This window comes from Ranitomeya imitator, chromosome 2, assembly GCF_032444005.1.
Source record: "Ranitomeya imitator isolate aRanImi1 chromosome 2, aRanImi1.pri, whole genome shotgun sequence".
Taxonomy (NCBI): domain Eukaryota; kingdom Metazoa; phylum Chordata; class Amphibia; order Anura; family Dendrobatidae; genus Ranitomeya; species Ranitomeya imitator.
Window position 1 is genome coordinate 368,005,600 of NC_091283.1, and position 27,471 is coordinate 368,033,070.

Consider the following 27,471-nt stretch of genomic DNA (forward strand, 5'->3'; position numbering starts at 1 on the left):
CAATTTTGGTGTTTTGCCTTTTTTTCCTTTGCAGCATAGGTTAATTAATTTTATATTTTGTTAGAAAGGACAACTATGGACATCGTAATATGAAATATGATTGTTTTTATTTTTTAATTTCTTTATTTTTAAAGAAAAAAGGGAGTAATGCTAACTTTTTTTTATAATTTAAACTTTTTATTTTTTTACTTTATCTTTTATTCCCTTTAAGTGACCTGAACCTACAATATTGCAGCTTACATGTATTTACATTTACAATACTTATTTACATGTATGTACTTATGTAGTGAAAATCACTGAACTTTACAGGAATGGCAAGATACCACCAGTCTCCTAGCTTGTTGGTTCTCATAGGCCTGAAAAAGAAGAATATTCCCCATTCCAGTTGCACAGAAGTGACAGTCCTATCAGCACTATTAAAGGACTTACATATATCACCTCTACATTACTCCTAGGGCCACACAGTGCCTCCTTACCAGACTGGGGTTCAAAGTATAAGCAACCCTTTAGTCTTCACCCTGAAGTCTATTCCTCACAAGGAGTTATGGGTTTTGCTTCAGAATGATCTGCATTTTGTAGTTCCCAGAGTATTGAAGATTAGGAGGACACTTTTGGTCAAAGGCAACAATAAAGGAAGAGTCTAGTTACAAGCAGCCAATCACAGATGCTGGTAAGAGTTGTGGACTCTGCTTTATCACAATCTTGAAGGGAGTTTTGCAAGACCTAAAGAATAATTCAAAGTAATTTCTTGGTTTAGCAGAGTAGTATAAATATCTTCCTTCAGCTTAGTAAAGCTGGATGATCAGAGGGGCAGAAGGAGATGTGAAAGATCACAAAGATACTAGAAAGAAAACGTCTAGTATCTTTGTGATCTTTCACAAAGAAAACTTCTGTTTAGCTAGGTCTGTGTCTTAACAATAGATACGCCGATACTGTTCTTTCTGAAAAATGTGATGGCGAGAATAACCATTTAACTTTTTGGTTGCAAAACCTAAGAATGTTAGTGAACTGGAGGCCATTGACTATGCATAACATTTGCAGCTGTCACAGGGGTACCATGCCATAGAGTGGTCTCCTCTACTTCAGGGGTCAGAAGTTCGCAGTGATTGTCTATATGCATGTCTGTACTGGTTGGATCTGCTTTACTTTCCTGTTAGCTGTGCAGATATTTCTCGTGCGTTTGTTGCAAGGGTTAAACACTCCTGCTTGTCTCCTAAAGCTCAGCCCTGAGTTATCTTAGTTGTTCTGTTTTTCTCCATTCCCTTATATAAATACTCACCTCGTAGTTGGGGTAGTTGCCAGTGATAGCCTGCTATATCTTGGAATTGGTTTGGAGCTGTGAGACGTGGAATGAGAAGCCGTTTAGGAGTCATCTCCAGAGATTTCTGTTTGGAAGTTTGTCTGGTATCTTCTTTTTCATTATTTCCCTTTTGGTTTGCCTCTCCCTTTCTCTGCTTTTATATACCACTAGATGGCAGCCCGATTCTAAAGAATCGGGAGTCTAGAATCCATATATACTTGAAATTCGGCAGGAGCTTGAAGAGCAACGTCACTGGGCCCGCCTCCACGCAGTAGAAACTTGCTGTGAGGTAAAAATTCAAAAATCACACCAAAATGGCGGGCGGAGTGTGTCACAGTACGGCACGTTTCTGATTGGTTGCTCGCAGCAGGCGGCAACCAATCAGACACTGGACACTGTTGACGTCACTTATCTCCGGACATTAGCTCCGGACATTAGCTCCGGACATTAGCTCCGGAGATTAGCTCCGGACAAAGCCACGGAAGTTGGCACAAATTGCAGGAAGTAGTATTCTAGGCAATTATATATTAGATTCCACATTCTGGTTGCATTGAGATTGATTGCTTTTTTTCTTTTACCCTTGTCTGTTTCCCTTTGTGTCTGTATTGTAGAGCAGGACTAGCATTCCTGCTGACCTATGCACTAGTCAAGACCATGCTTAGGGAAAGACAGAGGTAAGAACACAATCACCACATGGGGTGAAAGAACCCGTCTAGGGGCATCAGGGAGCTCATAATTGTGTAGCACAAGTTTCAGGGGTTGCCCCTCTAATCATTCCCTAGTTTCAGAGCTTCCCTTCCCATCCGTCTTGCTGTGCATAATCTGGCTCCTGCATGGAATGTGACAGCATCAGGTCATAACATCTAAAGTGGCCCCACTAGGTACTAAAGATGCTTGATCTAAAGGGGTAAAAAATTATGAAACTGCAGTAGTCATTAAAAGTGGTATTTTATGAAATGAAAAAACAATATATTGAGCTGTTTTAACTGTTTTTATTTAATAGATTTGTAAGTGTTACCAATAAGCCTAATTTACAATGGACAGGTTAAATCATTTTTCTTACAAAAAGCATTTAAAACCTAAAGTCGCAGTCAATTAATTTTATTCCTTAGAAAAAAAAATTGGGGACCATGTCACTGATTTTTCTCAGCAAACCTACTTAAGTTAGCATCAGCCTCGAAATTCTTCTGAACCTCTGTCAAGGTGTCTTGGATATTTTGACAAACATCGACAAGGTATTAAAGAATGAGCACAAATTTACAAAAAGATTATCTTTATCACTATGGTATGAACTAAACTGTGACATACTGTGTCAAGTTATTTAGCAAACTCCAATAACAGCTGCTATAACTTGTGAGGTTCTGATGGAGAAATGTTCAGTTAAGTCCCCAGGACATTGTGATATTTGCAGTGATTGTTAGGAGTCTAACCGAATTGTCTTAAATAATTAGACATGGTCTAAAGGTACCTTCACACTAAACGATATCGCTAGCGATCCGTGACGTTGCAGCGTCCTGGCTAGCGATATCGTTCAGTGTGACACGCAGCAGCGATCAGAATCCTGCTGTGATGTCGTTGGTCTGGGCTAGAAGGCCAGAACTTTATTTGGTCGCTGGCTCTCCCGCTGACATCGCTGAATCGGCGTGTGTGACGCCGATTCAGCGATGTCTTCACTGGTAACCAGGGTAAACATCGGGTTACTAAGCGCAGGGCCGCGCTTAGTAACCCGATGTTTACCCTGGTTACCATCCTAAAAGTAAAAAAAAACAAACGCTTCATACTTACCTTCGGCTGTCTGTCCCCAGAGCTGTGCTTTCCTGCACTCACTGTGAGCACAGCGGCCGGAAAGCAGAGCGGTGACGTCATCGCTCTGCTTTCCGGCCGCTGTGCTCACAGCCAGTACAGAGAAGCAAAGCGCCGGGGACAGACAGCCGAAGGTAAGTATGAAGCGTTTGTTTTTTTTTACTTTTAGGATGGTATCCAGGGTAAACATTGGGTTACTAAGCGCGGCCCTGCGCTTAGTAACCAGATGTTTACCCTGGTTACCGGCATCGTTGGTCGCTGGAGAGCGGTCTGTGTGACAGCTCTCCAGCGACCAAACAGCGACGCTGCAGCGATCCGGATCGTTGTCTGGATCACTGCAGCGTCGTTTAGTGTGAAGGTACCTTTAGTTTGAATAAAATACAATACTAAATACCCCTTTTCATATAGTCAAACTATTACTATAGCTGTTCTTAAAACATTTTATTTTATATTATTTCAGGTAGACTAAACTACAACTACCTCATCTTTTTTTCTAACGTTATCATATTTTCATAGATTTTTATTCACTATTTTGGAAGAAGGGATGAACTTAAAGCTGAAAAAAAAACTAAAAGAACAATTAACACAATGTGGCAACAGCCCACAACTGAGAGAAGAATTTGTGTCATCTCTGTATTTCATGGTTACTACTCACCTGGGTAGTCATCTGTAGGAATTTCCACTTTACACCACTCCTCATATATCTCTGTATTATTAATATGGATCAGATCTTCATCCTGAAACAAATATTGTACAAGTCACAGACAGACGAAGAAGACACATCTATGATCAGCTATAATCCTGCCATCTCCACCGTTCTCATTACACAAGTATACAATCTAAAATACTGGTGAATAAAACAAGACTGAGCACAAGACCTTCACAGCTGTCTACAGATCACAGTGGAGATCTCATGGCACCTTCTCTCCATCTACCTGATGATCTTGGGGAACATTGGCATTCTCTTGTTTAAAGTCCTGTGGAAGAAGAGGACGGGAACATCTCTCTGGTGTTGTCCTCTTACTGGATAGAACTGGAGGAAACACATACAGGGACTGAATTCAATCTTTACACGCAGATTATTCTAGACCATGTGTATTTAGTCCTGTCTATTACCTGGTGATGTGAGGGGCTGGGGAACCTCCATCATGAAGTCCTTGTACAGATCTTTGTGTCCTTCTAAATACTCCCACTCCTCCATGGAGAAATAGACGGTAACATCCTGACACCTTATAGGAACCTGACACATAGTGTTACAGTCATTCCTTCAATCCTTTCATAACGTTACTGTATAATGTCCCACACTTCCCAGCAATGTTACCTCTCCAGTCAGTAGCTCAATCATCTTGTAGGTGAGTTCTAGTATCTTCTGATCATTGATGTCCTCATGTTTCAGGGGGTGAGGTGGAGGCCCTGTGATTGGGCTCATGGGTCTTCCATATCCGTCAGACACAGGGTCCTGACAGCGCTCACTAGAGGTCTTCTTCACTACTGTGTAATCCTGGTTATGGAGAGACACATTAATTAATCTCATCACAGACATTTTTAGAGTCTTCACTTCTCCAGTTCTGTCCATCTGATATTCCCCCCAAAAAGTTGTAATGTGACACCATAAGAATTTCTCACCTCTCCAGTAAGTCGGAAGAGGATCTCTATTGTGAGGTGTAATATTTTCTCCGCTATCTTGTCCCTGTCCCTTTTCATGCTTGATGGGTCAGTCGGGAAAATTCTCTTATATAGAAGATCTCCACTGAGAGGATCTGATATTGTAGGGTGCTGAATGAGATGAAGATGAAAAAATGCAAAATCATAAAAATATTTTAATTTTTCAAGATTAAGGGAAACATATGGGGAGATATACAGCAGCTTCTCCAGATTTAAGGACATATCATGTCATACCTTCACATAAACACTATTCACTGTGCACTGAGGTGTTACCAGAATGTATTACAAAAAAATTCAATTACAATAAGGGCCAATGCCAAACTTCACCTACAATGATAATGAAAGAGCAGCAAATCAAAAAGCCACACCCATACTAAGAGGAAAGATTATGGGGAATCCAGCTCTCGAGTAAGGCACTTGAAATAGACACATATGTATACATTCATGGCCGAAAGTGTTGGCACTATTGAAATTGTTCCAGAAAATTATTGCAATTACACATGTTCATTATCTTTGCGAGTATTGGAACAATAAAAAGAAACAGAAAAAAACAAATTGGACATAGTTTCACATAGAACCCCACAGAAATGGGTCGGACAAAATTGTTGGCACTCTCAACCTAATATACAGGTCCTTCTCAAAAAATTAGCATATAGTGTTAAATTTCATTATTTACCATAATGTAATGATTACAATTAATCTTTCATATATTATAGATTCATTATCCACCAACTAAAATTTGTCAGGTCTTTTATTGTTTTAAAACTGATGATTTTGGCATACAACTCCTGATAACCCAAAAAACCTGTCTCAATAAATTAGCATATTTCACCCATCCAATCAAATAAAAGTGTTTTTAATAACAAACAAAAAAAACATCAAATAATAATGTTCAGTTATGCACTCAATACTTGGTCGGGAATCCTTTGGCAGAAATGACTGCTTCAATGCGGCGTGGCATGGAGGCAATCAGCCTGTGACACTGCTGAGATGTTATGGAGGCCCAGGATGCTTCAATAGCGGCCTTAAGCTCATCCAGAGTGTTGGGTCTTGCGTCTCTCAACTTTCTCTTCACAATATCCCACAGATTCTCTATGGGGTTCAGGTCAGGAGAGTTGGCAGGCCAATTGAGCACAGTAATACCATGGTCAGTAAACCATTTACCAGTGGTTTTGGCACTGTGAGCAGGTGCCAGGTCGTGCTGAAAAATGAAATCTTCATCTCCATAAAGCATTTCAGCCAATGGAAGCATGAAGTGCTCCAAAATCTCCTGATAGCTAGCTGCATTGACCCTGCCCTTGATGAAACACAGTGGACCAACACCAGCAGCTGACATGGCACCCCACACCATCACTGACTGTGGGTACTTGACACTGGACTTCAGGCATTTTGGCATTTCCTTCTCCCCAGTCTTCCTCCAGACTCTGGCACCTTGATTTCCGAATGACATGCAAAATTTGCTTTCATCAGAAAAAAGTACTTGGGACCACTTAGCAACAGTCCAGTGCTGCTTCTCTGTAGCCCAGGTCAGGCGCCTCTGCCGCTGTTTATGGTTCAAAAGTGGCTTTACCTGGGGAATGCGGCACCTGTAGCCCATTTCCTGCACACGCCTGTGCACGGTGGCTCTGGATGTTTCCACACCAGACTCAGTCCACTGCTTCCTCAGGTTCCCCAAGGTCTGGAATCGGTCCTTCTCCACAATCTTCCTCAGGGTCCGGTCTCCTCTTCTCGTTGTACAGCGTTTTCTGCCACATTGTTTCCTTCCAACAGACTTACCATTGAGGTGCCTTGATACAGCACTCTGGGAACAGCCTATTTGTTGAGAAATTTCTTTCTGGGTCTTACCCTCTTGCTTGAGGGTGTCAATGATGGCCTTCTTGACATCTGTCAGGTCGCTAGTCTTACCCATGATGGGGGTTTTGAGTAATGAACCAGGCAGGGAGTTTATAAAAGCCTCAGGTATCTTTTGCATGTGTTTAGAGTTAATTAGTTGATTCAGAAGATTAGGGTAATAGGTCGTTTAGAGAACCTTTTCTTGATATGCTAATTTATTGAGACAGGTTTTTTGGGTTATCAGGAGTTGTATGCCAAAATCATCAGTATTAAAACAATAAAAGACCTGACAAATTTCAGTTGGTGGATAATGAATCTATAATATATGAAAGTTTAATTGTAATCATTACATTATGGTAAATAATGAAATTTAACACTATATGCTAATTTTTTGAGAAGGACCTGTATAACTGCAAGCAATAGTTTCCTTTAACCATCAACAAGCTTCTTACACCTTTCAACTGGAATTCTGGATTACTCTTTTGCAAACTGCTCCAGGTCTCTCATATTTGAAGGCGCCCTTTCTCAACAGCAATTTTAAGATCTCTCCATAGGTGTTCAATGGGAATTAGATCCAGACTCATTGCTGGCCACTTCAGAACTCTCCAGCACTTTGTTTCCATCCATTTATGGATGCTTGAAGTATGTTGGGGTTTTTGTCCTGCTGGAAGATCTATCACTTAGGACACAAATCCAGTTTGCTGACACTGGGCACTACATTACGACCCAAAATCCTTTGGTATTCTTCAGATTTCATGATACCTTGAACACAGTCAAGTCACCCAGTTTCAGAGGCAGCAAAACAACCCCAAAACATCTTTGAACCTACATCATATTTGACTGTAGGTACTGTGTTCCTTTGTTTGTAGGCTTTATTCCATTTTTGGTAAATAGCAGAATGATGTGATTCACCAAAAAGCTCTATCTTGGTTTCATCTGTCCGCAAGACACTTTCCCAGAAGAATTTTGGCTTACTCACATACATTTTGGTAAACTACAGTCTAGTTTCTAAATTTTCTATGTCAGCAGTGGGGTCTTCCTAGGTCTCCTATCATAGTTTTTAATTTCATTTAAATGTCGACAGATAGTTCACACTGACTTTGATGCACCCTGAGCCAGCAGAAAAGCTTGAATTTCTCTGAAACTTGATTGGCGCTGTTTATCAACTATCCTCAATTACAACTCTTCATCGGTTTTTCTTTGCCATGCACGTCTAGGAAGACTAACTACAGTGCCATAGGTTTTACACTTCTTTGTGGACAAAGGAACATCAAAATCTCTGGAGACTGTGGGAAATGGTAACCTTGAGGTTGTTGATGTTGTTTAACAATTTTGGTTCTCAAGTCCTCAGACAGTTCTCTGTTGTGAATTCCGCTCTTGGGCTCCCTCCGGTGGTTGTAAGTGGCACTTTTGTGAGTTCTGCTCTTGGGCTCCCTCTGGTGGTTTTAAGTGGTATGGCTGCTCCTTGGATTTAGCAGTCTGCAGCTGCTTCCACTGATTGTCTTTCTGCTCGGCTATTTATGCCTGGCTCTCTCTTCAGCCAGTGCCACTTGTCAATGGTTCCTGGTTGGATTCACATCTCTTTGGATTTCCCTGTTATCCTGACCAATTCAGCAAAGCTAAGTCCTTGCTTGCTCTTTTCTGTCCACAGGTTGTGGACTTATCCGTTCTGTGCTTTCTATGTTTGTCCAACTTGTCAGTATGAATTAATTCTGTGTAGCTGGAAGCTCTGGGAAGCAGATTTACCCTCCACACCTTTAGTCAGGTGTGGAGATTTTTGTAAACTCTGTGTGGATTTTTTGTAGTGTTTTATACTGACCACACAGTATTCCATCCTGTCCTATCTATCTAGCTAGACTGGCCTCCTGTGCTCATCCTGGTTTCATTCTGTGTATGTCTTTTCCCTCTCCACTCACAGTCATTACTTGTGGGGGGCTATCCTTTGGGGATTTTCTCTGAGGCAAGATAGTTTTCCTGTTTCTATCTTTAGGGGTAGTTAGTTCTCAGGCTGTGACGAGGTGCCTAGGGAGTGTCAGGAGCATCCCACGGCTACTTCTAGTGTTGTGTTGAGCTTAGGGACTGCGGTCAGTACAGGTACCACTTCCTTCAGAGCTCGTCCCATGTTGTTCCTAAACCACCAGATCATAACAGTACAAGTGGCCAAAAATGAATTAAATGCATCTCAAAAGAAGGAAAAAATTCTGAGCCATTTTTTTTTCTGTGCTCTGTTCTGTCTTTTTTTTCCTCTTGATCTCTGGATGGTTCAGGATTTATTCTCTGGCATGGATGTTCAGGGTTTGTTTTCTCGTGTGGATCAACTTACTGCAAGAGTACAGAGTATCCAAGATTATGTTGTCCAGACTCCGGCTTTGGAGCCTAGAATTCCTACTCCTGATTTGTTTTTTTGGGGACAGATCCAAGTTTTTGAACTTTAAAAATAACTGCAAATTGTTTTTTGCTTTGAAACCCCGTTCTTCTGGTGATCCCATTCAGCAAGTTAAAATCATCATATCCTTGCTGCGTGGTGACCCTCAGGACTGGGCATTCTCCCTTGAATCAGGGGATCCGGCATTGCTGAATGTAGACACATTTTTTCAAGCGCTCGGATTATTGTATGACGAACCTAATTCTGTGGATCATGCAGAAAAAACCCTGTTGGCCCTGTGTCAAGGTCAGGAAGCGGCAGAATTATACTGCCAGAAATTTAGGAAATGGTCTGTGCTCACTAAATGGAATGAGGATGCTCTGGCTGCTATTTTCAGAAAAGGTCTTTCTGAAGCCCTTAACCCCTTCATGACCGGGGGATTTTTCGTTTTTCCGTGTTCGTTTTTCGCTCCCCTCCTTCCCAGAGCCATAACTTTTTTATTTTTCCGTCAATTTGGCCATGTAAGGGCTTATTTTTTGCGGGACGAGTTGTACTTTTGAACGACATCATTGGTTTTAGCATGTCGTGTACTAGAAAACGGGAAAAAAATTCCAAGTGCGGTGAAATTGCAAAAAAAGTGCAATCCCACATTGGTTTTTTGTTTGGCTTTTTTGCTAGGTTCAGTAAATGCTAAAAATGACCTGCCATTATGATTCTCCAGGTCAGTACGAGTTCATAGACACCTAACATGACTAGGTTATTTTTTATCTAAGTGGTGAAAAAAAATTCCAAACTTTGCTAAAAAAAAAAAAAAAAAAAAATTGCGCCATTTTCCGATACTTGTAGCGTCTCCATTTTTCATGATCTGGGGTCGGTTAAGGGCTTATTTTTTGCGTGCCGAGATGACGTTTTTAATGATAGCATTTCGGTGCAGATACGTTCTTTTGATCGCCCGTTATTGCATTTTAATGCAATGTCGCGGCGACCAAAAAAACGTAATTTTGGCGTTTCGAATTTTTTTCCCGCTACGCTGTTTAGCGATCAGGTTAATACTTTTTTTTAATTGATAGATCGGGCGATTCTGAGCGCGGCAATACCAAATATGCGTAGATTTGATTTTTTTTTATTGATTTATTTTGATTGGGGCGAAAGGGGGGTGATTTAAACTTTTATGTTTTTTTTATTTTTTTTCACATTTTTTTAAACTTTTTTTTTTAACTTTTGCCATGCTTCAATAGCCTCCATGGGAGGCTAGAAGCAGGCACAACTCGATCGGCTCTGCTACATAGCAGCGATTTGCTGATCGCTGCTATGTAGCAGAAATGGAGGTGTGCTGTGAGCGCCAACCACAGGGTGGCGCTCACAGCCACCGGCGATCAGTAACCATAGAGGTCTCTGGGACCTCTATGGTTATAATATACAAGCATCGCCGACCCCCGATCATGTGACGGGGGTCGGCGATGACGTCATTTCCGGCCGCCCGGCCGGAAGCGGTAGTTAAATGCCGCTGTCTGCGTTTGACAGTGGCATTTAACTAGTTAATAGGTGCGGGCAGATCGCGATTCTGCCCGCGCCTATTACGGGCACATGTCAGCTGTTCAAAACAGCTGACATGTCCCGGCTTTGATGCGGGCTCACCGCGGAGCCCTGCATCAAAGCAGGGGAGCCGGCATCGGACGGTATAGTACGTCCGATGCCGGTAAGGGGTTAAAGAGGTTATGGTGGGCTTCCCTACGCCTACTGGTTTGAGCGAATCTATGTCTCTAGCTATTCAGATTGATCGGCGTCTGCGCGAGCGCAAAGCTATGCACCATATGGCAGTGTCCTCTGAGCAGAGTCCTGAACCTATGCAATGTGATAGGATTTTGACTAGAACAGAACGGCAGGAATTCAGACGTCAGAATAGGCTGTGTTTTTACTGTGGTGATTCTGCTCATGTTATTTCTGTTTGCCCTAAACGTACTAGGAGGGTCGCTAGGTCTGTTACCATTAGTACTGTACAGCCTAAATTTCTTTTATCTGTGACCCTGATTTGCTCATTGTCGTCCTTTTCTGTCATGGCATTTGTGGATTCAGGCGCTGCCCTGAACTTAATGGACTTAGAATTCACCAGGCACTGTGGTTTTTCCTTGCAGCATTTGCAGAGCCCTATTCCTTTGAGGGGTATTGATGCTACACCATTGGCCAAGGATAAACCTCAGTACTGGACGCAGATGACCATGTACATGGCTCCTGCACATCAGGAAAATTGCCGTTTTCTGGTGTTGCATAACCTGCATGATGTTGTTGTACTGGGTTTTCCATGGTTACAGGAACATAATCCGGTGTTGGATTGGAAAACTATGTCTGTGACTAGTTGGGGTTGTCAAGGGGTACATAGTGACGTTCCTTTGATGTCAATTTCCTCTTCCCCCTCTTCTGAGGTCCCTGAGTTTTTGTCGGATTTCCAGGATGTATTTGATGAGCCCAAGTCCAGTTCCCTTCCTCCACATAGGGACTGTGATTGTGCTATTAACTTGATTCCTGGTTGTAAGTTCCCTAAGGGCCGACTTTTCAATCTGTCTGTGCCTGAACATGCCGCCATGCGGAGTTATGTTAAGGAATCTTTGGAGAAGGGGCATATTCGGCCGTCTTCGTCACCATTGGGAGCGGGTTTCTTTTTTGTTGCTAAGAAGGATGGCTATTTGAGACCCTGTATAGATTATCGTCTTCTTAATAAGATCACGGTCAAATTCCAATACCCCTTGCCTTTGCTTTCTGATTTGTTTGCTCAGATTAAGGGTAGCCCCCTTGGTTTACTAAGATTGACCTCCGAGGGGCATATAATCTTGTTCGTATTAAACAGGGTGACGAATGGAAAACTGCATTTAATACGCCCGAAGGCCATTTTGAATACCTTGTGATGCCATTCGGGCTCTCTAATGCTCCATCTGTGTTCCAATCCTTCATGCATGATATTTTCAGCATGTGGTCCAATCCTTCATGCATGATATTTTCAGCAATTATCTTGATAAATTCATGGTTGTATATTTGGATGATATTTTGATTTTTTCCGATGATTGGGAGTCTCATGTGAAGCAGGTCAGGATGGTGTTCCAGATCCTTCGTGATAATGCTTTATTTGTGAAGGGGTCTAAGTGCCTATTCGGAGTTCAGAAGGTCTCTTTTTTGGGTTTTTTTCTCCCTCGTCTATGGAAATGGATCCTGTTAAGGTCCAAGCTATTCATGACTGGATTCAACCCACATCTGTGAAGAGCCTTCAAAAATTTTTGGGCTTTGCTAATTTCTATCGCCGTTTCATTGCCAACTCTTCCAGTGTGGTTAAGCCCCTTACTGATTTGACGAAGAAAGGCGCTGATGTGACGAATTGGTCCTCTGCGGCTGTTGAGGCCTTTCGGGAGCTTAAACGCCGATTTACTTCTGCCCCTGTGTTGCGTCAGCCGGATGTTTCTCTTCCTTTTCAGGTTGAGGTTGACGCTTCTGAGATTGGGGCAGGGGCCGTTTTGTCTCAGAGGGATTCTGATGGTTCTTTGATGAAACCGTGTGCTTTTTTTTCCAGACAGTTTTCGCCTGCGGAACGCAATTATGATGTCGGCAATCGGGAGTTGTTGGCTATGAAGTGGGCGTTTGAGGAGTGGCGACATTGGCTTGAGGGAGCTAAGCACCGCGTTGTGGTCTTGACTGATCATAAGAATCTGATTTACCTCGAGTCGGCCAAGCGGCTGAATCCTAGACAGGCTCGATGGTCCATGTTTTTCTCCCGTTTTGATTTTGTGGTCTCGTATCTTCCGGGATCTAAGAATGTTAAGGCTGATGCCCTCTCTAGGAGTTTTTCGCCTGATTCTCCTGGAGTCCTTGAGCCGGTTGGCATTCTTAAGGAAGGGGTGATTCTTTCTGCCATCTCCCCTGATTTGCGGCGGGTGCTTCAGGCTGATAGGCCTGACCGCTGTCCAGTGGGGAAGTTGTTTGTTCCTGATGGATGGACAAGTAAGGTGATTTCTGAGGTTCATTGTTCAGTGTTGGCTGGTCATCCTAGGATTTTTGGTACCAGAGATTTGGTTGCTAGGTCCTTTTGGTGGCCTTCCTTGTCGCGCGATGTGCGTGCTTTTGTGCAGTCCTGTGGGACTTGCGCCCGGGCCAAGCCTTGCTGTTCCCGCTTGTGGGTTGCTTTTGCCTTTGCCGGTCCCTGAGAGGCCCTGGACGCATATTTCCATGGATTTTATTTCGGATCTTCCTGTTTCCCAGAAGATGTCTGTTATCTGGGTTGTTTGTGACTGGTTCTCTAAAATGGTCCATCTGGTACCTTTGCCTAAGTTGCCTTCCTCCTCAGATTTGGTTTCATTATTTTTTCAGCATGTGGTTCGTTTGCATGGCATTCCGGAGAATATTGTGTCTGACAGAGGTTCTCAGTTTGTCTCTAGGTTTTGGCGGGCCTTTTGTGCTAGGATGGGCATTGATTTGTCTTTTTCTTCGGCGTTTCATCCTCAGACTAATGGCCAAACTGAGCGAACTAATCAGACCCTGGAAACCTATTTGAGATGCTTTGTGTCTGCTGATCAGGATGATTGGTTGGCTTTCTTGCCGTTGGCCGAGTTTGCCCTTAATAATCGGGCTAGTTCGGCTACTTTGGTTTCACCTTTCTTTTGTAATTTTGGTTTTCATCCTCGTTTTTGTTCGGGGCAGGTTGAGCCTTCTGATTGTCCTGGTGTGGATTCTGTGGTGGACAGGCTGCAGCAGATTTGGATTCATGTGGTGGACAATTTGACGTTGTCTCAGGAAAAGGCTCAACGTTTTGCTAATCGCCGTCGGTGTGTTGGTCCCCGGCTTCGTGTGGGGGATTTGGTTTGGTTGTCTTCTCGTCATGTTCCTATGAAGGTTTCTTCTCCTAAGTTTAAGCCTCGGTTTATTGGTCCTTATAAGATTTCTGAAATTATCAATACGGTCTTTTCGTTTGGCTCTTCCAGCCTCTTTTGCCATTCATAATGTTTTCCATAGATCTTTGTTGCGGAGATATGTGGTGCCCGTTGTTCCCTCGGTTGATCCTCCTGCCCCGGTGTTGGTTGAGGGAGAGTTGGAATATGAGGTTGAGAAAATTTTGGATTCTCGTTTTTCGAGGCGGAGGCTTCAGTATCTTGTCAAGTGGAAGGGTTATGGCCAGGAGGATAATTCTTGGGTTGTTGCCTCCGATGTCCATGCCGCCGATTTGGTTCGTGCTTTTCACTTGGCTCATCCTGATCGGCCTGGGGGCTCTGGTGAGGGTTCGGTGACCCCTCCGCAAGGGGGGGTACTGTTGTGAATTCCACTCTTGGGCTCCCTCCGGTGGTTGTAAGTGGCACTTTTGTGAGTTCTGCTCTTGGGCTCCCTCCGGTGGTTTTAAGTGGTATGGCTGCTCCTTGGATTTAGCAGTCTGCAGCTGCTTCCACTGATTGTCTTTCTGCTCGGCTATTTATGCCTGGCTCTCTCTTCAGCCAGTGCCACTTGTCAATGGTTCCTGGTTGGATTCACATCTCTTTGGATTTCCCTGTTATACTGACCAGTTCAGCAAAGCTAAGTCCTTGCTTGTTCTTTTCTGTCCACAGGTTGTGGACTTATCCGTTTTGTGCTTTCTATGTTTGTCCAGCTTGTCAGTATGAATTAATTATGTGTAGCTGGAAGCTCTGGGAAGCAGATTTTCCCTCCACACCTTTAGTCAGGTGTGGAGATTTTTGTAAACTCTGTGTGGATTTTTTGTAGTGTTTTATACTGACCGCACAGTATTTGATCCTGTCCTATCTATCTAGCTAGACTGGCCTCCTGTGCTCATCCTGGTTTCATTCTGTGTATGTCTTTTCCCTCTCCACTCACAGTCATTACTTGTGGGGGGCTATCTATCCTTTGGGGATTTTCTCTGAGGCAAGATAGTTTTCCTGTTTCTATCTTTAGGGGTAGTTAGTTCTCAGGCTGTGACAAGGTGCCTAGGGAGTGTCAGGAGCATCCCACGGCTACTTCTAGTGTTGTGTTGAGCTTAGGGACTGCGGTCAGTACAGGTACCACTTCCTTCAGAGCTCGTCCCATGTTGCTCCTAAACCACCAGATCATAACAGTTCTCTTCTCCTCTTTCTCTTCACCTCTTTCTTTTCACCATGCATAGTGTGGCACACACAATGCAAAGATTTTGTCACCTTCTCCCCTTTTTATCCAGTTTCAGGTGTGATTTTCATATTGCCCATGCCTATTACTTGCCACAGGTGCGTTTAAATGAGAATCACTTGCTTGAAACAAAGCTGTTTACCCACACTTTTGGAAAGTTGCAACAATTTTGTCCTGCCCATTTTTTGAGGTTGTGTGTGAAATTATGTCCAATTTGCCTTTATTTTTTTGTTTTGTTTCAATAAACACAAATTGAGTAAACATATGTATAACAAAACATGCGTAACTGTAATAATTTTCTGGGAGGAATACTGCATTTTATGGAACAATTTCAAGGGTGCCAACACTTTCGGACATGACGGTATATAAAATTATTTCAAGTCTGTTAATAAGCTTACTTTTTCAGTTTATATTTTACCTATTAACAATAAAGTATGAACCTAATTTAAAAGTTTTATATTACGTACAGTATGTTAATTTTTTTATATATAAGATAATGAAATTTTTAATATAAAAGTATAGTAAAAGTAATATATAGGAATACTAATGTTTAAGTGAAATGACAGGTCAAACTTTTGTACGCATAACTGAGGAAGGTGGAGATCCATATAGTGTATGAATTCCTTGAGGTAGGAAAGTAATGTTTCTGAAACGCTGAAATTCTTGGCCTATCTCAGCATCTTCCCCATTAACAATGATGTTACGGCAGTCCAGGAGGTAGAGTTAGTACATATTTATCCCCAGAGTAGTCTCAATGCTTTTGTGGCCACTCTTGATCATAACAATGTCTCTTTTTAATAAAAATAACATCATCTTTGCATAATAAAAAATCATGCTGTACTGTAATAGTTTTTTTCAGGATCGCTACTATGGGCAATGGTGAGGGACTGCCATGGGGCTAATGTAACCCCACTTATTACAATTTGTTCATGACAGAATTTAAGAAGTCCTTTGTACAACGGAGCCAGCTCTATGCAAAATTTTGTGCAATCTGGTTGCGGTACATAGATGACGTCTTTACAGTATTGACCAGTGACATGGAGATGCTGGAACAATTCTTGTTGTACTGTACTACAACAAAACAACAGATAGAAAACAACAAAAACAACATATACAGGGTGGAGCGCGGTAATTTGCTTTTTTGCACTGCATGCTGTGGCGGCACTGTCGGTCGAAGAGAGGGGAGAGTGGGTGTGGCTTACAGTGGCTGATGGGAGATTTGTATTCCTCTGCCTTTCAGTTGCCATCATGCAGTGGACACGTGAGGAGAGGTCATTTTGTGTTGAAGCGTATTTTTCAAATGCCCACTCGATCATTGCAGTGCAGCGTGCTTTTCGTTTACAATTCGCTGTTCCTCCACGCGGACGTGTTCCTGGACGGCAATCAATTGTAAATTGGGTGAATGCATTCAGAACAGCAGGGAATGTGTCATGTGTACGAAGGGGACCTGAGAGAAGGATTACAACACCACAAAACATCGAGAGAGTTAGAGCAGCAGTACTGCAATCTCCGAAACGCTCTGCTCGGAAGCAATCATTTGCTCTTGGCATTTCAAGACGTTCTCTCCACCGTTTTTTTTTTTCTTCAGGATAATGGTCGTGCCATAACTGTGAACTCCGAACGGTACTTGTCTATGATACAGGATTATTTTCAGCCGGCTCTTGAGGCAATGGAACTAGAGGATACATGGTTCCAACAGGATGGTGCCACTGCACACACAGCGAGGGTTACCATGAATTGTTTGAGGCAAATGTTTCCTGGACGGCTTATCTCTTTGAGGGGAGATGTGAACTGGCCAGCACGCTCACCAGATTTAGCCCCATGCGATTTTTTCCTTTGGGGTTACCTGAAGTCTAAGGTGTATATCAACTGTCCCAACACCTTGGAAGACCTAAGGAACAATATTGAAGCTGAAATTGGCAGAATACCAGTGGACATGCTTGTTAGAGTTCATGAAAACTTCAGAAAACGTATGCAGCAGTGTGTGGATAGCGAAGGTCGACATTTGCCAGATACACTATTTAAAACCATGTAATTTAAAAATTCCATTACTGTTCAGTATAATTAAAATATAAAATAAATTTTTCTAATGATCATAATTTTTTTAATTCATTCCCAAATCAGCAAATTACCGCGCTCCACCCTGTAGAAAAATTTACCCAAGTACATTTGAAAATAGAACTTAGTTTCTTGGACAAACTATTTTATGTGCAGAATGGTAAATTACAAAAGTACCATTAGCAGGACTAGTAGAAGGTGGTTTGTTAACTAATGATAACAATATTACAAATTATAATTTGGCACGAAAATACCTTGCTTACACCTACTGATAGGTATGTTAAGATACAACTTTTATTATATAAAATAAGACCATCTAGTACTGGAATAAAAATGGTAACCAAATAGACCAATAATGAATGAGAAATCAATAATGGAAAGCACTTAGAAGTATAAATTACCACACCAACTGAATGATAAGAATAAGTCACTGAAAAGTAAACGCAAATGTCCAATAGTATATACTCTCTCTTTATAAGAGTATAAACACAATTTAAAAACAAACATAAAATGGTGCCTCTGAAAAGGTACATGGTATGATTGTCGGTAGTAACATATTATTATATGAATATTAAAAGGTTAGAAGGAATTATTTGGGGAATCTAAATGGTAACAGTGTAGATATTGCCATCCATAATAGGATATATGCCATCCCGATATATATGTGACATATTAGAATGGTTCAATATGTAAGATAAATAATCATAGTATTACCTATAAGAGTAGATTTAATTGCAGCCAACACTAAAACACATCCTCATGTGCCTCCACCCTGACGCGCATTTCGCCTCTGCTTCTTCTGGGGGAGTGTGGTTTTCTTGAAAAAGGTGTCGGTTTGACTTTGAAACCTGTTGACAATAAACCATTTTTATCCAACCTTGGTCTACAGATCCGGTCTTTGACATTCCAGCAGCGCAGAACAAATCGGTTTCTTCTGGTATACTATAACTGGCTTGTTTTCTCAGGAGATACACACTATTGGTTGTAATAATTAGCCAACCAGCTAAAACATCAGTTCTATATATTATATTGCTGGAATGTCTGCAGTACAAACCATCACTGAATAATGTTTGTTGTCTGTGATTAAAGACAAATTATACCCCCTCACTCCTCCTGATAGGTTTCATCACTTCTGCGGTGTCATCAAGGGACTCTGCTGTGAATCGACAGTACATAGTGGCTTATTTCTACATCCGTCCCATAAGGCATGTTCCAATAGTGCTACTTCTCAACTCCAGTACATCCTCCTGTATACATTGACGCTCAGTGGCAGCCAATCAACTTTCCTCCATTTGCGGAGGCTAGCCTTATGACGTCTCTAACCACCCATCATGGTTTACCACCAGCCCTGCTCTATACGTGATAAACTTGTCAGGGTCAACATGGCAGGCAACACTATTGCACGAAGATTTCTATCACAACCAAAATATGCACATTTCCATATTTATTCTGCTATAACTATACTTACAACACTGCTTTTATCCTATATGTACCTACTTGCCCATGTGAGCTTTGTTATGTTGATGAAAACACACAAACATAAGTCTACTACTAGATCCCCCCAAAAATGGACCTGCCTGTCCTGGAGCATTTCACAAGTGCAATACCGCCTGAATGACAGGGCCGGGTATGGTGACAACCTGCACCACGTGGCCCCCCCCCCCACGCTCAGCTTATTACTTTCAATAAAACTGTCATAAAGAAAAACTTTTTGTCTTGTTGTTCATAGCAACTAATAACTAAAACTTTACCAGGACAACCAATCACAGTGCTGCTTTCACTTTACCAGGGCAACCAATTGCAGCACAGCTTTCATTTTACCACAGCTGCTTATGCACAACAATCATAGTTCTAACGAGGTCTCGACTTTTACCCCATAAATTTCTATCACAATATAAAATTCACAATCTGATCCTATAATGCAACGAGTTCTTGTGTTTTATCCCATATCCTGCTCCATATGAGGTGTATGCTATCAGGAACAATAGATACAGTTATGGTCGAAAGTGTTGGCATCTTTGAAATTGTTCCAGAAAATTAAATATTTCTTCCTCCCAGAAAATTATTACAAATAATTACAGGTAAATTGGACATAATATCACACAAAACGCCAAAAATAGGCTGGACAAAATTGTTTGCACCTTTCCAAAAATGTGGGTAAACAACTTTGTTTCAAGCATGTGATGCTCATTCAAACTCACCTGTGTCAAGTAACAGGTGTGGGCAATATAGAAATCACACCTGAACCCAGATAAAAAGGGGAGAAGTTGCACTGTGTGTGCCAAACAATGGAGAACAGAAAGAGGAGAAGAGAACTGTCTGAGGACATGAGAAATAAAATTGTTGATAGAAATCAACAATCTGAAGGTTACAGGTCCATTTGCAGAGATCTTGATGCTCTTGACAGCAAAGAAAAATTAATGAAAGATTGCAATGCAGGATAGTCCGGATGTTGAATAAACAGCAACAAGAAATTCGAGTTGTTCTGCAGGTTTAGGGGGCATCAGTGTCAGTGAGAACTATCCGTTCGATAGTTGATTAAACTGAAATGCTATGGCAGGAAACCCATGAGAACCCCACTGGTCACACAGAGATATTAACAAGCTAGCCTATAGTTTGCCAAAATTGAATGAAAGTAAGCCAAAATCCTTCTGGGAAAGTGTCTTGTTGACAGTTGAGACTAGTATAGAGCTTTTTGGTAAAGCACTGTGGAGAGGTCTTAAAATTACTGTTGGGAGAAGGCTCCTTCAAATATGAGAGACTTGGAGCAGTTTGCAAAAGAAGAGCGGTCCAAAGTTCCAGTTGAGAGGTGTAAGAAGCTTGTTCATGGTTATAGAAACAATTGATTGCAGTTATTTATTTCCAAGGGTGTGCAACCCCCCTTCAGTTTTTTTTTTTTGCCTTATTGCAATACACACAAAGGCAATAAATATGTGTATAACAAAACATGTATAATTGCAATAATTATTGGGGAGAAAATCTTCAACTTTGGGAACAATTTCAAGGATGCCAACACTTTCGACCATGGCTGTATAAGCAATTACCTTTACTTTACCTTTTTGAGATTTGGTGATATAATTTTTTGCTATTTATATGCTTGATAGTAGCATTTAATTTGTTAAACAGCGATCTGAGCTAGCTCTAGTTGCTGCTGTTATAGGCAGGTGTTGGCTGCAAAACACAGTTACTGAACCCACTCTATGACAGCAGCATGTGACCTGTGATGAAAATATAAGTCTCAGGTAGCTAAAGGGGGTTGTCCAGTGAAAACTAGAAAACTAATTATCACGTATATTCGAGATAGGTGATAAACTGCTGATCAGTGGGTGTCCCATTGCTTGGAGCTTGCACGGATTGTCAGGTCCGGAATATTTAATCAATTTTGGAACAAATAAAGCCAGACATCACAAAGGATCAAAAAGATATGTCTTGCTTACTTTGGACACCTCAAACGAAGAGAGTAATCACTGGAGAAGGTCTGAAAACTAGAAGGCATAAGACGAAGAGGAAGATCAACAACCCGACGGCTCGATACAATAAAGATAATGGCTGAGAGCACCCTGGTGGACCCATCTGGGCTTGCACAAGATACATTTTACTAGTCCTACAAAGTGTTCATCCATCAAGTCACCATGGCTTGAGATCATTAAATAAATAAACACATATTGCAAACTGTAACCACTGCTCCATTCACTCTCTCTATGAGGCAAGTAGAAAAAGCCAAGTACAGCGCTCGGTAGCCAAATAGTGAATGAATGGAGCACATGCCGCACCTGTTTAGTGGGGAGAAAAGATCCCCATTTTACCAATCAGTGTCGGTTCCAGTGTTTGGACCTCTACCAGTCCACAAATTCACCAATCATATGGATATGTAATAACTTGCTTTCACAGGACAATCCCGTAAAGAGCTTACCACAATTACATTGCAAATTACATTTTTCCAGATTTCTGACAATAAAGACGTGACATTTCCATTCCCTGTGATCTCTACCCCAGAGAGAAAGCGTCATCTGTCCCCAAACCAGAGCGCCCTCCCCGTATACATGAGCACAGCCAGCGTTCTATTACTGTACATATACACATGGCAGAGCTGGGGGCACTATCTCCGGGAATGGAGGGGTTACTGCCCCCTGCCCCCGCCCAGTAATGGGGAATCTCCAGCACCTACCTCCACCTGCAGAGCCCCACACCACATATATGGCTGTTCTGTGCACACAGGACCTGTGATGAGGTCACAGGAGGGGAGGAGTCAGGGGTCACATGATCAGGGGCCTCAGTGTATGCAGGACTCTGCTGTGCTGGTTGTCATGGTGCTGGATGAGAGGAAGTTTATGTGTGGAGCGTGTCTTTGCCAGTATGATCGGTAAGGTGTGGAGACGAGTGTGTGCGGTTCAGAGCCATGCGATCATGGTGTGTGTGGAGTTGTGGTGATTGTACAAAGTGTGCATAGTGCAGTGGTGCCTTGTGTGTGTACAACTTGTGTGGAACAGAGCCGTGTGCTTGTACGGCGTGAGCGGTGCGATTACGACGTGTGGGTAAAAGCCGTGGGCTTGTATGATGTGAGTGGCATGATTACGACGTGTGGGGAAGAGACCCGTGTGATTGTACGACGTGAGTGGCGTGATTTCGACGTTTGTGGGCAAGAGGTGTGTGCTTGTACGACATATACTGCAAGTAAGATGTGTATGGAATGACTACATGTGTGGAGCAGAGCCGTGTGCTTCTATGACGTGGGCGGTGCGATTACGACATGTTGGTAAGAGCCGTGTGCTTGTATGACATGAGTGGTGTGATTACGACGTGTGGGGAAGAGCCGTGTGCGTGTACGACAGGAGTGGCGTGATTACGTTTGTGGGGAAGAGCTGTGTGCTTGTACGACATATACTGCAAGTAAGATGTGTATGGAATAAATCCATATGTGGAGCAGAGCCATGTGCTTGTACGACGTGAGCAGTGCAATTATGACATGTGTGGGGAAGAGCCGTGTGCGTGAGCGGCGTGATTACGATGTGTGTGGGTTAGAGTCGTGAGCTTGTACGACGTGAGCGGCGCAATTACGACATGTGTGGAGAAGAGCCGTGTGCGTGTACGACGTGAGCGGTGTGATTATGATGTGTGTGGAGCAGAGCCGTGTGACTACGTGTATGGATTGGCGTTACATATACTACATGAAGCACAGAACCAGCCATCTGCAGACCGGACATATCCGCAAGAGAAGTATGCTGCCTTCCAGGTGCGATGATCAAGGATGTGACAAATAGGATACCAAAGCTCTTCAGCTCCAAGGACGCCCACCCATTTCTTCTGATACATGTTGGCACCAATGACATGGCAAGGAAGGACCTACCGACAATCTGCAAGGACTTTGAAGAGTTGGGGAAGAAAGCAAAGGAACTGGATGCACAGGCAGTTTTTTCTTCTATCCTTCCAGTAGACGGGCATGGCACCAGGAGATGGAACAGGATCCTTGATGCGAACAACTGGCTAAGACAATGGTGCAGACAACAAGGATTCGGATTCCTGGACCACGGTGTGAATTACTTGTACGATGGACTCCTCACCAGAGACGGACTACACCTCAACAAACCTGGGAAACACACATTTGCCAGAAGACTCACTACACTCCTCAGGAGGGAGTTAAACTAGAAGAAGAGGGGACGGGAAGAAATACATTAGACTCGAACAAAGAAGACCCAGGAAAACATACTCAGAAGAGAGGTAAGAACATTTCTAAAACAATCCACAGCGAGGAGATTGGAACAAAACAAAATCCTCTAAACTGCATGCTCGCAAACGCCAGAAGCCTGACAAACAAGATGGAAGAACTAGAAGCAGAAATATCTACAGGTAACTTTGACATGTGGGAATAACCGAGACATGGTTAGATGAAAGCTATGACTGGGCAGTTAACTTACAGGGTTACAGTCTGTTTAGAAAGGATCGTAAAAATCGGAGAGGAGGAGGGGTTTGTCTCTATGTAAAGTCTTGTCTAAAGTCCACTTTAAGGGAGGATATTAGCGAAGGGAATGAGGATGTCGAGTCCATATGGGTCGAAATTCATGGAGGGAAAAATGGTAACAAAATTCTCATTGGGGTCTGTTACAAACCCCCAAATATAACAGAAACCATGGAAAGTCTACCTCTAAAGCAGATAGATGAAGCTGCAACCCATAATGAGGTCCTGGTTATGGGGGACTTTAACTACCCGGATATTAACTGGGAAACAGAAACCTGTGAAACCCATAAAGGCAACAGGTTTCTGCTAATAACCAAGAAAAATTACCTTTCACAATTGGTGCAGAATCCAACCAGAGGAGCAGCACTTTTAGACCTAATACTATCTAATAGACCTGACAGAATAACAAATCTGCAGGTGGTTGGGCATCTAGGAAATAGCGACCACAATATTGTACAGTTTCACCTGTCTTTCACTAGGGGGACTTGTCAGGGAGTCACAAAAACACTGAACTTTAGGAAGGCAAAGTTTGGCCAGCTTAGAGATGCCCTTAATCTGGTAGACTGGTACAATATCCTCAGAAATAAGAATACAGATAATAAATGGAAAATGTTTAAGAACATCCTAAATAGGCACTGTAAGCGGTTTATACCTTGTGGGAATACAAGGACTAGAAATAGGAAAAACCCAATGTGGCTAAACAAAGAAGTAAGACAAGCATATAACAGTAAAAAGAAAGCATTTGCACTACTCTTTGGCACCATTGAAGCTCTAAAAAACTATAGGGAGAAAAATACTTAGTCTAAAAAACTAACTAAAGCTGCCAAAAAGGAAACAGAGAAGCACATTGCTAAGGAGAGTAAAACTAATCCCAAACTGTTCTTCAACTATATCAATAGTAAAAGAATAAAAACTGAAAATGTAGGCCCCTTAAAAAATAGTGAGGAAAGAATGGTTGTAGATGACGAGGAAAAAGCTAACATATTAAACACCTTCTCCACGGTATTCACGGTGGAAAATGAAATGCTAGGTGAAATCCCAAGAAACAATGAAAACCCTATATTAAGGGTCACCAATCTAACCCAAGAAGAGGTGCGAAACCGGCTAAATAAGATTAAAATAGATAAATCTCCGGGTCCGGATGGCATACACCCACGAGCACTAAGAGAACTAAGTAATGTAATAGATAAACCATTATTTCTTATTTTTAGGGACTCTATAGCGACGGGGTCTGTTCCTCAGGACTGGCACATAGCAAATGTGGTGCCAATATTCAAAAAGGGCTCTAAAAGTGAACCTGGAAATTATAGGCCAGTAAGTCTAACCTCTATTGTTGGTAAAATATTTGAAGGGTTTCTGAGGGATGTTATTCTGGATTATCTCAATGAGAATAACTGTTTAACTCCATATCAGCATGGGTTTATGAGAAATCGCTCCTGTCAAACCAATCTAATCAGTTTTTATGAAGAGGTAAGCTATATGCTGGACCACGGTGAGTCATTGGACGTGGTATATCTCGATTTTTCCAAAGCGTTTGATACCGTGCCGCACAAGAGGTTGGTACACAAAATGAGAATGCTTGGTCTGGGGGAAAATGTGTGTAAATGGGTTAGTAACTGGCTTAGTGATAGAAAGCAGAGGGTGGTTATAAATGGTATAGTCTCTAACTGGGTCACTGTGACCAGTGGGGTACCGCAGGGGTCGGTATTGGGACCTGTTCTCTTCAACATATTCATTAATGATCTGGTAGAAGGTTTACACAGTAAAATATCGATATTTGCAGATGATACAAAACTATGTAAAGCAGTTAATACAAGAGAAGATAGTATTCTGCTACAGATGGATCTGGATAAGTTGGAAACTTGGGCTGAAAGGTGGCAGATGAGGTTTAACAATGATAAATGTAAGGTTATACACATGGGAAGAAGGAATCAATATCACCATTACACACTGAACGGGAAACCACTGGGTAAATCTGACAAGGAGAAGGACTTGGGGATCCTAGTTAATGATAAACTTACCTGGAGCAGCCAGTGCCAGGCAGCGGCTGCCAAGGCAAACAGGATCATGGAGTGCATTAAAAGAGGTCTGGATACACATGATGAGAGCATTATACTGCCTCTGTACAAATCCCTAGTTAGACCGCACATGGAGTACTGTGTCCAGTTTTGGGCACCGGTGCTCAGGAAGGATATAATGGAACTAGAGAGAGTACAAAGGAGGGCAACAAAATTAATAAAGGGGATGGGAGAACTACAATACCCAGATAGATTAGCGAAATTAGGATTATTTAGTCTAGAAAAAAGACGACTGAGGGGCGATCTAATAACCATGTATAAGTATATAAGGGGACAATACAAATATCTCGCTGAGAATCTGTTTATACCAAGGAAGGTGACGGGCACAAGGGGACATTCTTTGCGTCTGGAGGAGAGAAGGTGTTTCCACCAACATAGAAGAGGATTCTTTACTGTTAGGGCAGTGAGAATCTGGAATTGCTTGCCTGAGGAGGTGGTGATGGCGAACTCAGTCGAGGGGTTCAAGAGAGGCCTGGATGTCTTCCTGGAGCAGAACAATATTGTAACATACAATTATTAGGTTGTGTAGAAGGACGTAGATCTGAGGATTTATTATGATGGAATATAGGCTGAACTGGATGGACAAATGTCTTTTTTCAGCCTTACTAACTATGTTACTATGTGGGGAGCGGAGCTGTGTTACTTGCAAGACGTGTGTGGAGCCAAGTGCGTATATGATGCATACGGAGCCGTGTGTGTATCTCACTTATATCACGCTGTTATACATGGGATAATGTAAGTTAAAGGTGTTTTCCCATGAACCAAGTACATCTGAACTCATTATCTTTCCTCCATCTCAAGCATCTTCCCTACCTGATCTACCAATTCAAAAAATAACATCACGCTTTCCCCTGTTCTGGAAACCCTTGACTCTGCCCTGTCCTTCAAACCACACATCCAAAATCTTGCCACCTCCTGTCGCCTTCAGCTCAAAAATATCTCCAGAGTCTATCCTTTCCTCAACCCTCACTCTACCAAAATGCTTGGGCATGCTCTCATCATCTCCTGCCTCGGTTACTGTAACATCATCTTCTGTGGCCTACTTGCTAACTCTCTCGCACCTCACCAGTCCGTCCTCTGTCAACTCTGCTGTCATCTCACTCCTCGCTATTCCTCCAATTCCCCACATTGCAAATCACTTTATTGGCTCCCAATTCCCCAGCGTATTCAGTTCAAACTACTAACACTATCCTACAAAAGCTATCCATAACCTTTCTCCTCCATACATCTCTGAACTAATCACCCGTTATCTTCCCTCATGTAATCGCCAGTCTTCCCAAGATCTCCTTCACAATTATTTGTTCCTCACCCAATCGCCTCCAAGACTTTTTCCGAATATCCCCCATCCTCTGGAATTCTGTGTTCCATCTAGTCTGATTATCCACGACATTTTGTCCTTCAGTTGGAACTTGAAAACCCACACTGCCACTTTGACACTACCAGAGCTGCGGCAACCCTCAACCTGTCTCCTTCCCCATCATCCTGTAGAATGTAAGCTCACAAGGGCATGGTCCTCTTCCCTCTGTACCAGTCTATCATTGTTAGTATGTCTACTATAAGATATATTTGTATTTTGTATGTAACCCCTTCTTATGTACAGCACCATGGAATCAACGGTGCTCTATAAATAAATAATAATAATAATAAATGAACTATTCAGATGATATATTCAAGATTAGATTTTTAAGATGGGTTGGGTGCACTGAGGGTTACTTTTGTTTCCATGGATACACAATTCTACAAACAATCACCAGAGTTGATAGGCAAAAGAATCAGACTGCTACACACCCGAACATACACAATCTGTATTAACTGTAATTCTTAAATAAGCTATTTATATCTTGGATTCATGAGACCGCTTTGAAGCACTAAGGACGCCTTATTTTTCTATATACACAGAACATAAAAGCTATATTCAAGTTTTTTGTCATTGCTGGAAAAAGCCATGGTTTGGACATCCGTTTGTTTTCCCTACCAAAACTGAAAAACATGTATTATTTCACTATTTTTAGTGTACCTTATTGCAGCTAAAAAATAAAAAGATCTTGTGATGGCTAAATTTAGCCATTTGCTGCCTTGACTCTGGACTGGTGCTTCCTCTTGCTTCTTCATTGGTCGTACTATATGGGCAGTAGTGCGTCCCATTAAATTTTCATTTTACAAACACGCACCAAATCTGTAGCTACTCCACAAAAAGATGGCCAAAATAAGCCATGCCATTGATTTTTGAGGGTGAAAATATCAAACATATTGATACTCCCAAAAAAGGGATACCGTATATACT

The 27,471-nt window shown here is 42.2% G+C and overlaps 1 protein-coding gene across 1 annotated transcript in view; it reads right to left on the minus strand.

Annotated features, from left to right (window-relative positions):
* Positions 1 to 27,471, minus strand: part of LOC138666593 (zinc finger protein 585A-like) — a 132,815-nt gene that overhangs the window by 3,609 nt on the left and 101,735 nt on the right. Inside the window, exons 9-13 of the mRNA XM_069754791.1 lie at positions 4,730 to 4,879; positions 4,425 to 4,604; positions 4,220 to 4,343; positions 4,039 to 4,136; positions 3,759 to 3,840 (exon numbers count right to left, since the gene is read on the minus strand). Of these exons, the coding sequence (XP_069610892.1) occupies positions 3,759 to 3,840; positions 4,039 to 4,136; positions 4,220 to 4,343; positions 4,425 to 4,604; positions 4,730 to 4,879 (634 nt within the window). The remainder of the gene's footprint in view (positions 1 to 3,758; positions 3,841 to 4,038; positions 4,137 to 4,219; positions 4,344 to 4,424; positions 4,605 to 4,729; positions 4,880 to 27,471) is intronic.